The sequence below is a fragment of the Schistocerca piceifrons genome, chromosome 4, assembly GCF_021461385.2.
Source record: "Schistocerca piceifrons isolate TAMUIC-IGC-003096 chromosome 4, iqSchPice1.1, whole genome shotgun sequence".
Taxonomy (NCBI): Eukaryota; Metazoa; Arthropoda; class Insecta; order Orthoptera; family Acrididae; genus Schistocerca; species Schistocerca piceifrons.
The window spans coordinates 795,512,229-795,525,477 of NC_060141.1; the positions used below are offsets into that span (position 1 = coordinate 795,512,229).

Below are 13,249 nucleotides of genomic sequence, written 5' to 3' on the forward strand. Positions count from 1 at the left end.
GCCATTGTTCCCACAGTGGGTGTGGGGGAAGCTGCAGGAGGAGAGCCTCTAACCATCAGGGGGGCAGGCACAATACAGTGGCCCTGAGGGCTCGCTGTAGGATGCATAATGGAAGAGAGTACCATCCGCAGTGAGGGCGACATCATCAGAGCCGTAGAATATGACATTTTCATGCATGTGGAATGTAGATGCTCATACTTTTTCTTGGTCTCTTGCTATGTCAGTCCGTTTGGAGTATAATATGCTTGTGTTTTTTCTCTCTCTGAAAGACAATGCAGTCTGGTGAGTCTGATGCAAATGTCATACAGGCTGGACAAGCCTCACAGTGTGAAGACATGTGGCTGTATTGACATCTTCAACTTTTATAGTCCTGTCTTCCTCAGTTGCATGTAATATTACGGTATATTGATAATTTTTACTTATGGACCGTCTGACAGCAACTGAATAAAACACACTCAACAAACACACACAATGACAACACCACACAGAAAAGAACCAGATGGTACACCATGACCTACACACATAAACTAACACACAGAGTTGCAAACATCTTAAAGAGACAGGGCTTCAAAATAGCATATAAGCCTGGGCAAACCCTTCAATCACACCTAAGCCAGCCAGCTACCAAGAGGGACAAATTCCAACAATCAGGAATATATAAACTTGAATGTGATGCAGTATACATAGGCATGTCATGCAGGAATTTTTAAACAAGATACAAAGAACATATCAGATGTTGGAAGTATGAAACAAACCATTCCACATTTGCAGAGCATTTAAAACACTACAACCATCATCCTACAAACATGGAACAAGAAATGAAAATAATGAGAATAAGCAACCATGACAAACATCTTATACAAATGCAAGAAAACTTCCATACCCAGAAAGCCGTAGCAGAAAACAAACATGTGATAAATGAACACACACACATCAGCACAGGCTCCCTACTACACTTAATAAAGGAAATGATAACATAAAAAAAAGCCTCTTCCCCACACCATCTGGAGACACACACACAGCCAAAAAAAAAAAAAAAAAAAAAATAAAAAAATAAAAGAAAAAATAAATAAATAAATAAAAATTATATAACACCAAAATACACACACACACACACACACACAGCACAAAAAATATATATCACACCAAAAAACACAATACACACACACACACACACACACACACACACACACACACACACACACACAAATGCATACACGAACAGACCACAGATACTTCAATAGTTACACTCATAAGTTTGGCAATAACATTTGATCTTTGGCAAAAACATTTGATCTTTGGCAAAAACATTTGACAGTCGGCAACAGAAACCAAAACATTGCTTTAAAACAAGCGTTCAGTGCATAGTGCTGTGGAATGTGGAAAAAACCGCAAATTGGCGTTCATAAGAAGAAGAACAACACCAAAAATGCAACAGGAGCGTAATATGTAAGAAATTGTCCATGCAACCTGTAAGTACAGTTCAAAACATTACTACTTAATAGGAAATACCAACCACCAGAACTGTTTATAACCTATAGGCACAATGAAAAAAATGTAAATAAAATAGGTAACATATGTACATATTCCAGGCCACTGATGATGCCTTGCAGAAAATAAAGGCGAAACACGTATGGCACTAAAATTGAGTTTTATTCAGTTGCTGTCACACGGTCCATAAGTAAAAATTATAAATATACCGTAACATGTGGCTGTATTTCATACATATGAAGCACTGCGTCGAGAGGGTGAGGGGGCATATGGTTTCACGTCACTTAGGTATACCATCACTTTGATCTTTTCAGGCAATGAATCATCCTCAAAGGCCAAGAAGACCCTGGTAGCAATCCCATTGTCCTTTGGTGTCCTATAGACATGATAGAAAGCATACACCCCATCGATCCGAGTTGGCACAAAGCTCATTGTCAGACTTCAAGATGAGGTCATGATGGAAAATGATGCCTTGAACTATGTTTAGACTACTATGGTGAGTGACAGTCACCGGAATGTTACCGAGCTTGTCACAAGCAAGTAATGCCCATGACTGGGCTGGTGATGCAGACTTAATCAAAACTGACCCACTCTTCATTTTAGAGATTGCTGAAACTTCCCAAAACTTGTCCTTTATAGTCCCCTCAAAGAAAATAAGGCTTTGTAACCAAAAAGGAATCCTCATCCATCCGTTTACAAAATCAGGAACTGGGGGTCGTCTTTCTCTGCTTGTCACTTTGTCCGATGTTCTTCCCATAGCGTAGCCAGGGAAGGAAACATTTTGGGGTTGTATCTCTCTGTATTGACTAAGTTTCTTCTGTTGGAAGGGACTGCTGGGGCTGTGTTACCAGCCACGGGAGAAAGCATCATCTGCTTCATATGCAAGTCATTTGCCATGGTACCACCCACTCCAAGCAGCAGTTTACCCATGGATGCCACTCAGTGTCAGCAATGGTTACCAAACCAGTAATCTGTTGCTTGGAGTCCCTATGCCTCTGTCTCAATGGGTACATAGCCCTTGGCATACATGGGGGAGGTATCAGCTCTGGCATCAACAGTGCAATCCCTGCGTGGTCAAAGAGCTACTATCTTGCAGGTATTTGACGACCCTCCCCCCACAATGGGGGGCTGCTGTGCTGGGTTTTGCAGGATTAGTTTGTTGGAAAGGAAGGGTGCTAAGGTGGAACGGACACCACATTGTGTCATCTTCCCTGCATGATCCACACCTCTGAAAAATCTGGGAAAGTGGTGACAGGTAAAACCCAACAATGGAGACCATGTATTTATTGGTGAAAAGGTGTAGAGAGCACTGGAAGTAAAATGGAAAACCAGCATTCTAAATCATGTATTCAGTCCAAACAGGGTCTACACCACATATATATTTAGAGAGGGACTGTTCGTCACTACAGGTGTGATGGCAACAGGTAGCTAGGTCATACGGGAGGGACATTTTGGTATGAAATTGGGGGCAGATGTTGAAGTGGAGATATTGCTGGTGGTTGGTAGATTTGTTATGGATGGAGGTACTGATGTAGCCATCTTTGAGATGGAGGTCAATATTCAGAAAGGTTGCTTCTTGGGTTGAGGAGGACCATGAGAAGCGAATGGGAGAGAAGGTGTTGAGATTCTGGAGGAACGTGGACAAGGTGTCCTCACCCTTGATTCAGATTGTGAAGATGTCATCAGTGAATGTGAACCAAGTGAAGGGTTTGGTATTCTGGGCAGTTAGAAAGGACTTCAACAAGATGGCCAATGAATAGGTTGGCATAGCATGGTGCCATGCGGGTGCCCACAGCCATACCCTGGATTTGTTTGTAGGTGATGCTTTCAAAGGAGAAGTAATTGTGGGTGAAGATATAGTTGATCGTGGTGACTAGGAAAGAGATTGTAAATTTTGAATCCATCAGACATTGGGAAAGTTAGTGTTCAATAATGGAAAGGTCCTGGACATTACGGATGTTAGTGTGAATGGAAGTGGCATCAATGTAATTTGTTTTCTGTTTGTTTGGAGGCACCCTGAAATCTGCACATCACTACAGGGACAAAAAGAAAATGGCATAGCCTCCAATAAACTGGAGTATTATGTGTTAATTTTCTGCATTTGAAGAGGAGAATGCTGTAAAAATCCTTGTTGAATTGGTGGCAACAATGCTCCTTCATATAATACAGTAGTTAGTTTGCACAGACAATTCCACAACAGGTAAAGAAGTATGAATGCTGAAGAACAAAGTGAATATATTTCTGTTAAATAATTAGGAATACTAAGAAAAATGAAGATCTGGTGCTCAAATACCGATGTATCACAACTGAGTCGACAGTGGAAAAAGTTAAAATCAGTCACCTTGAAGTAAATATTAAACACGAGAAAGGGCACCACCTACTGGGTTCCATGACTGCTCACACACTTTCAAAAGTTTGGCAAACCAAGGCAGTAGCTGTGTCAGGCCACTGCAGACAAATTAGATGCTTAATCAAGACAGGTAACTGCTGGCTGTATAACTATGACCTTGGGATAAAGGAGCTAAGGAACCTTTGGAAATATATGGATTCATCAATGCTGTAAAGCAAAGAAAATAACTACGACTGGGGAAGGTCATGCTGGTTGTTTATTGGAACTGTCAATGCACCAGTTCACTACTCAGGACACAGACACATCTGGCAGTTTTAAAAAGCACTGCTCACGCGAAACTCAGCGTGCCCTTTTCTCACCCAATATTCTGTAACCTATGGACTAAGGGCAACAGGCAGATTCAATATTTCTAGATTTCCACAAAGTAGTTGACACGGTGTCCCATTGCAGGCTGTTAAAGAAGTCAAGAGAATATGGAAGAGGTTCACAGATGTACGAGTCGCCCAATGACTTCATAACACTTTGCCATCCGCATGTCTCGTACAAATTTGTTCACTTGGCACTGGCAGTGCTAATTCGGATTACTTGGCTTGTCGCCAGCCATTCTTGATATTATTGAGTGAGAAAAAATTGTTACATTTTACTAATCTCATCGTTAGTCATGCTAAGTTCTCAACCTTGTTCCCTTACTTTCATAAAATTTCGAAGATATAAGTACGTACAAAAATACAAATTTTGTTTCATATATCTGTTTATTTGCATTGTCTTTGATACTTGGTATTTCTCTTTCATATGATATGCAGCAAAACAGTCTCAATGTAACGAAACTCCACAAGACTTGCACATTAAGTGTGTTGATTTTTCTTTTTTTTTTTTTTTTTTTTTTTTTTTATTGTTTGTTTGTTTTGTTTTTGGAACATACATGGCAGTTTTGTCATTATTGTTTATCGTTTCAGAAATAAATAGGCCTATTAGTTGGTGTTGCTTTCTGTGACTGGAAAGCCTGTCAACCGGATCATCATGAGACGTACGCGATGTAGTGGCAACCTGAAAGTTTTGCTCCATGCATTCATCGTAAATAATTGTATCGTCTCTTTCGGTCTGTCACGATGAAAGGGCACAAGTACCTATAAAACAAAAATCCTGTTGATGTGTGTAGCTTATTTTTACCTAAACAAAACATCAACAGAACACAATAGACACTAAAGTGTTTTCGCTGGACACTGCATGATACTATGCTCATGGCACCACTGCGGTGTCACCGGCCTCTGGGCGATACTATGCAGACGACACCACTGTGGAGTCACTGGCCATTGACCACTATATCGCGCACGACACCAATGTGGTGTCGCCGGATGGCAGAGTGTTAAATTATAAAACCCAGTATGTTGTCCTCAATGGTGAGTGTTCATCAGAGACAAGGGTATTGGCAGGAGAGCACCAGGGAAGTGTGATATGTGATAGGACCACCATCATTCTCTATACAAATAAACGATTTGGTGGACAGGGTGGGTGGTGATCTGCGATTGTTTGCTGATGATGCCGTGGTGTACAGTATGGTGTCGAAGTTGAGCACCTGTAGGAGGGGACAGGATGATTTAGACAAAATTTCTAGTTGGTGTGATGAATGGCAGTGCATTCTATATGTAGAAAAATGTAGGTTAATGCGAATGAGTACGAAAAACAAAACCCATAATGTTCAGATACAGCATTAGTAGCGTCCTGCTTGACACAATCATGTCATTTAAATATACGGACTTAACATTGCAAAATGATATGAAATGGAACAAGTAAGTGCGGACTGTGGTAGGGAAGGTGAATGGTTGACTTCAGTTTATTAGAAGAATTTTAGGAAAGTGTGGTTCATCTGCAAAGGAGATTGCATATAGGGTCCTAGTGCAATCTATTCTTGAGTACTGCTCAATCGTTTAGGATCAGTACCAGGGTGGATTAAAGGAAGAAGACATTGAAGCAATTCTGAGGCAGCTTGCCAGATTTGTTATTGGTGGGTTCGAACAACATGCAAGATGCTTAGGGAACTCCAATGGGAATGTGTGGTGGGAAAGCAATATTCTTTCCAAAGAACGAGATTGAGAATATTCTGAGAACTGGTGTTCGAAGGTGACTGTAGAACGATACTACTGCCACCAACATACATTTCATGTAAGGACCGGGAAGACTACCCTTTCAAGACCCACTGGCTACAACTGTTTACATTAAATTTTACTGTTTCTTAGTTGCAAGAGAAATAATTTTCCACAGTGAAAATCTCATCTACACATTTGTGAATGTTCGATCACTTCATCAACACCTAGAGCTGCCAACTATAGGGCTTCACTGTAAAAATATCAAGTCAACAAAGCAGTGCGCAGCAGCTTCTGACAGCCAGAATACTTGGAAATGGTTAGTTAGGTTTCTTCCACTCCATTAATGAATATTATTATTGTTTTTTGCATGGTAATTATTGAATAATCAGATTATTTATTACAACATTGAATATTTCAAAATTACTTAATTTAGTCCATAAAACAAAGCCAAGTGTACAAAGTATATTTTGAAAAAGGGTGCATATTTTTGTAAAAATCTTGCATCTAAAACCATTAAAAAAAAAACACCTAAGAGCAATACAGCATAAAGAAAAATTTTCCTTCCTCCAGAAAAAAATCATATCTGAAAGGGATAAGATATGAGAATTTGGGGCTCATACAGAGGCATATAGACAGCCATTTTCCCTCACTATTTGAAATAGGAACAGGAAAGTAAATTACTAGTAGTGGTACCACAAACTGTATGGTGGACTGTGGAGTATCAATGCAGATGTAGATTTAGATTCTGCATCTTTGGGCTACAAAATTTTGCTTCACCTCTAAAATTCTTCTGACAGGGCATTCAGGAATTCCTTCCATTTGTCTTGGATGATGAAGTAATTGTGTCATAGACATTTCCGGAATGATAAAGGATGATTTACTAGGTGGAATGTTTCCTTAACAGCCAAAATGTAGACTACTTCATATAAGATCCCTGTTAAGTCATTCATAGGTTGGATACATAGATAAGCAACATCATCACCACCCAGTGTCATGGTCACTATTTGATTATTTGAAAGTGACAATAGAAACTTTATGACTATCCCTCAAAAGTGGACAAAATATTCCTGGAAACTCTTTCTTGACATCAACTGAGATTACCTAAAAACAAACTTATCTGTACTGCATAAACACACACACACACATACACACACACACACACACACACACACACACACCATATATGGAGGTGGATCAATGCTTCTTCTGTGAATAATGGACATATAACAGAGGAATTAGTACAGATCACAGCCTGATCTCCTCTTGACACAACAGCAGCAATCAACATAGTCACCATTCATTTGTACACATTTGTGCCATCACAGAACAGAGGCATAAAAACCAGTCTCGAAAAATTAAGGGTTTTACTTCTTCACCCATGATTTTAAATATGTTTTAACTTCATCCATGAGGAAAGTATATGTGGATGCTGTAATGGACATCAGAAAATATGCAGCGTTGGGTGAAGTAGTTTGGTATTGGAGAACTGGGAGTCGCAGATAAACTGCACAATGGCCAGCCAACAACACCTGTCACAGTTGCCAATTGAGAAAATGCTGATGAAGCAATTCGAGGAGACACGCATAAGTGTTCACAATCAGCAGTGAAACCTATGTAACCACACTTTTGAAACTTAACGAGGCAATGATGCTTGCCCCCACGTCATTTTTCATTTGCAAAAGTGGGCTGACCAGTGGTGCCTCACGCTCCCCACAGCCGTGATTTTGACCCGTTTGACTTCTACCTGTACAGACTTCTGAAAGACGAGCTGCGTGGTTACAGATTCATTGGTATGGATGAGGTTAAAACAGCTTTAAAAACATGGCTCAAGCAGCAAAACCCTGAATTTTCCCAAACTGGCTTTGATGCCAGGATTCAATGATGGTGTAAACATGTACAAATGCACGGTGACAATGTTGAAAGGAAGTGTTGTGTGGAGGACAGGCAAGCTGTGATCTATCCTAAATCTGCTGTTTCATTATTAATTTTTTTATGATGCAGGAGGTATTACTTTTTGATCCTCTCTCGCACATGCGTGTGTGGTGGGGAGAAAGGGGGATGGGGGGGAGGTGGGGGGAGACGGATGACATCAATTATTTAACTATTCACATCACCTCTGATCTGGCCCAACACTTCTGTCCCTGGGACTCCTGTGATATTCGTGCTGTCTCTCAAATGTTGAACAAGATTCTTGAGCACGCCACATCCTCCTTCGAAACTCATTACTCTGCTGCAACAAAAAACAACCTGAAAGCATCTCGTGGTATTGATAATTTAACAGAACAATTTACAAGTCAGACCCTTTCCCAAAAGGTAGTTAGTAATCACCATGGAAATGCAGTATGAAATTATTTCCACTTCTCTCTTACTCATTTTGATTTTCTCTGAACACTGAAATTTAAGACAAAGAACTTTCCATCAATTGCATGTCCAATTCCATTCTTCCAAGAAGAGGTCCCCAGAAGTGGAATCACTTATTTGAAACCATCTATACAGTGATGTAGGTTAAGATCCCACACAGCCTGCAACCACACCCCCTAGTGAGTCACATTTGCGACACACACACACACACACACACACACACACACACACACACACACAAATGCATGGTGCTCATTAGCACTAAAAAGGCTTGAAAGATTGGTGATACACTGGTTGTGTAGCATAATGAATAGAGTAAGAGCATCACATGCAGGTGATTGAGAGGTGCTACAATTAAGTCTTTATTTAAATGACTGATCTATTCCATTAATTGGTTTAAACGTAATTTTTTTATATCTACTCCTTTGTCACACCACTTTATTGATCATATCAACATTTTAAGTTGTCTTCTTTTTCTCTGTATCATTCTTTTCCCACTTGGAAACCTTCTTCTTTGATTTTAAGTAGTTTCATGCCTTAATTTTTATTTAATTTCTCTCCATTTATCATTCTATATTTTCGTCCATGTTATTGGTTCAAATCAAATGGCTCTGAGCACTATGGGACTTAACATCTGAGGTCATCAGTCCCCTAGAAATTAGAACTACTTAAACCTAACTAACCTAAGGACATCACACACATCCATGCCCGAGGCAAGATTCGAACCTGTGACCATAGCAGTCGCAAGGGCCCAGACTGTAGCACCTAGAATTGCTCGGCCACTCCGGCCAGCTCCATGTTATTGCTTTCATTATTTCTAGTCCTCACATTTTGCTTGAATTTCGTTTTACTTATGATCCCTTCTTTCGTTTAAATCTTCCATCTGCATTATTTTTTCCAAAATGCAATAGGAATATGTGTTTTAAATGTGTGTAAGACAATTACCACACAAAAAATGCACAACTTGTAATGAAAAATACATTTTTGACACCACGGAAGAGTCAATAGAAATATATTATTTCAACTTTTGTATTTTAATTGGTACATTGGCAATTTCACATGTTTGAGTATTATAATCGGTAAATAAATACAATTAAATCCACATTCACAAAAGTTCTGAGTGGAAAAAGAATGATATAAAGAAAAAATGAGAACAAATAAAAAAAGTTCATATGGTGACTGAAATTATGTGACAAAGGAATAGAAACAAAAAAAAATTATATTTAAACCAAGTAATTGAATAAAAATAATGATAAAATCATTACAATAAGGATTTAAAAATAAGAAAATGTTGGGCACTTAATGAAATTCAAATCCACAATATTCTGCACATGAGGTCCTTCCCCTATCCATTATGCTACAAAACCAGTTCATACATCAGTACTTAATTTAAGCTAATGAGAGTCACGCAAAATTCTGAATGGCTGCGGGATGTGATGCCTATGATCTTAACCTACATCACTGTACAGATAGTTTCAGGAAGTCAATGTCACTGCTGAAGACTTCTTCTTGTTGGTTCAAAGCACCATGCACCACACATTACTTACGTAACATTTGTATAGGAATATGTCTCATTTAGTTTCCAATTTGATATGCATAAGAAAAATAAACAAAAAAAAAAAAACATAAAAATAAAATCGAAACATCTCAAATGAAATTATGGCACCAACAATACGAATGTCTTTATTACAATGAATAATTATAATTCAAAATCTCACATAAGACACAGTTGTGAAATATTCAGCGATATATTTCAGCTGTTTGACTGTTGTGGAGAGTACTGGATATTTTTATTTGCCAATTGCATGTGTAAAAAGATCATTTCAGTGTGCAACATTCTCCAGCTAATTTGCAGCAATACTTCAATCCTAAATATACACTTAAAATTACTACAGGCATGCTTTCCTTTCATGTATTTCATTTACTAGTCTAGCATATCAATGCTAAGAATGTATATTGCCCAACTTGAAATTGCGCATGCATGTGCATGTGAATGCATCACCATCCATCAGTACAGTTTCATAAACTAATTGTTAATTATAAGCTGCTTTGTAGAAGAATGAAAAGTCAAAAATAGATTAAAATAAAATCATACAAATGTTGGGTGTACAACCACTTATATGCAGTTAAAAATTGTGTTAACATTTCTACAAACTATACTTCCTCTAACAATTCATGGAGAAGGTCTAATAACATTCTCATCTGATCAGTACCAAAAAACTATATCAATATGGTAGTGAAAAGTTCTTGGCGGAATGTACATAATGGCATAATGGAAGGACTAAAGGTAACAGCTTACCAAACCAACAGCTGAGGTGGTGTGAGATCAACAAGCACATAAACAAGACTGAGATTGTTGACAGCTTTTGGGTGTCATCCTCCAGACCTGTAGAGGACTCTCTCTCTCTCTCTCTCTCTCTCTCTCTCTCTCTCTCTCTCTCTCTCTCTCTCTCTCTCTCTCTGTGTGTGTGTGTGTGTGTGTGTGTGTGTGTGTGTGTGTGTGTGCTGGGCCTCCAGCTTGTCCAGAGTGAGCACTTGCATTGGGTGGAGTGGGCAGCAACTGCACGAGATAGTAATGTGGTAGCGGTGAATTTGTTTTGGTCACAGAAAAGAGGAGTTGTGCAGCAGAGGAGGGATTTGGAGGAGGTGGTAGAACTGTGGAAGAGGGTAATCATGTCTTTTATACTGGAAGCTTGGCTGTGGATGATGGGTTGCAGGTGTCGGTCAACAGGAGACAAGCTAGTGTCAGTTTTGGCGAGGATGGTAGGCAGATCTCCAGCCAACCCAAGGGCTGACCTGACCCGATGTCAGCATATAAGATACACAAAGTCAAAATATGCTGAACTGAGAGTGGCACATGACAATTTTCACAGAATGGTGGATCCTCCTGCCAGAGGAGGAAACCATGTGCTAAAGAGATTTGTCCTAACTGCAGTCTGATAAGCAGCACTTCCTGCCACCAGTGAGGTTGGCATGAAGTCTGCCATACCTGTGTGGTTGATTTGAGTGATGACAGTTTGTTCTCTACCCCCTCCAACCATCAGTTTCCCACTGAAGCATGATTTGTCTGTCAGATAGTGAAATGATGGTGAGCAAGGGCACAGCAACTCAAGTTACAACACCATCCTGATATCCTTCTTTGGCTACTTTGTCAGCTAAGCCATTTCACTGCATTCTGATGTGTACAGGAACCTAGCAAAAAACCAACACCTTGGAACAATGCTGGACCCACTGTAAAAAATTATGGATGAGGCGAATCAACTGGTGTACTGGATACGTTTGGTGAATTGCTCGTAGTGAACTGAGACAGAACAGATGAGAAATCTTGTATGGTGATGCCTGTGAATCCACTCCAGCGCCATCATAATGCCATGTGATTCCACATCACAATTTTTAAATTGTTTCAGAAGGTACACTTTGAAAACCCTATCAGGGAATATAGCTGAACAACCAAGGGAATCTGTATAAATAACAATAAACCTGTCATACAAACTTAAAACTGAAGAAACCAATGTCATAAAAAAGTAATTTGGAGTATAAGTTTACTTGTGCAGTGTCAAGATTAAAATCACTCTGGCCTCTGAGGATGCCAAGGCAGCAGTTTGTTCCGTAACTGGCTGTGTATTCGGAGGTCAGATATATCCAGATCTTTGAGACAGTCAGTAGCATGTAACCCAAACAGACTGGTCACACAAGGCAAATTTCTGAACTACCGTTCAAAGTTTGGGTAGACTGCCACACTAAATACTAATGAATGAGGTAACACTGAGCTTTTCAGTGCCAGAAAGTGCTGGCGCTGAATCCAGTGTGATGTTTCACCAGCCTCTGCTCACAGACTCTGAACTGGGCTGGTCCAAAACGCTCCAGTCGATAGCCAAATGCCCTCATAGCAGACAATATCTAACTTCGTGAAGCAGGAAAAATGGGCTCATCCATAAACCATACTACCATTATCTAACTGTGACTTGACAAATGCCCTATAGAACTGTAGGAGGAGGGACATGTTGGCTGCCACACATCCCTGCTGAGGCCTATGAAAGTTTTCAATATTTCAAGCCATTTGTTTGCATCTCTTTCACGTTTAGGTGCCAGCTTAATTTTGAGTGAAATATTAGACCCAAAAAGTCCACAGTGTCCATAAAATATAAAACATTGTCCCCCACTGTCAGCTCAGGCTGGATAAACTCAGATTAGCATCGTTAAAATTGATACGAGTAGTTTTCTCTGGCGAGGAGCTAAAACTAGTTTTACTGGCCCAAGCTTCCAGCCTCCTGATAATCAGCTGTAGTCGACTCTTGTTGAAAGATTGGAGGAAGAGTAGAAGAATGCAAAGCTATCCGCAAAGAGCACTTAACAGGGCTCCTGACTGCAGATGACATGCCATAGATAGCGAATGCAAACAACATGTCACTGAGTACACTGCCTTGCAGGACTCCATTCTCCTTAACATAGTAATCACACAAGGCATCATCAGCGTGAATCAAAAGTGCCGGTCATTGAGGGAGGACTGGATAAAAAGTGATAGATGTCCACACAGTCCATGTTCATGAAGTAGCAAAGAACGTTGTACCTGCAAGTGGTGTCGTACACTTGTTTTGAGGTCAAAAAACACAGCAACCAAATGGTTCTGGCATAAGAAGGAATCCTGTATCATTGTCTCTAGTTGAATTAAGCTGTCAAGAGAAGAATAGCAGCACTCAAAATGGCACCTGAAGTGGCACAGGTGACTTCATGATTCAAGGAGCAGATGAGGTAGCAGCCGACTATGTGCTTGAGAGTCTTACTCATACAACTCTTAAGGGCTACAGTCTAGTAACTGTTAGGGTCACTACAAATCTTGTCTGGTTTCCATAATAGAATTAATATTGCCTCCTCCCAAGTCACTGGATACTGTCCATCAAACCAGATCTGATTGTAACAAGATAGAAGCTCCCTTTGGCTCCAGGGATGAGATGACAGA

The 13,249-nt window shown here is 39.9% G+C and overlaps 1 protein-coding gene across 2 annotated transcripts in view; it reads right to left on the minus strand.

Annotated features, from left to right (window-relative positions):
* The window catches only part of LOC124796297, a 182,803-nt gene that overhangs the window by 139,738 nt on the left and 29,816 nt on the right, over nucleotides 1-13,249 (minus strand). Inside the window, exon 2 of one of the 2 annotated variants that reach the window (XM_047260417.1) lies at nucleotides 8,043-8,158. In XM_047260417.1, coding sequence (XP_047116373.1) covers nucleotides 8,043-8,158 — 116 coding nt within the window. The remainder of the gene's footprint in view (nucleotides 1-8,042; nucleotides 8,159-13,249) is intronic. The other variant, XM_047260418.1, reaches the window with a different exon arrangement.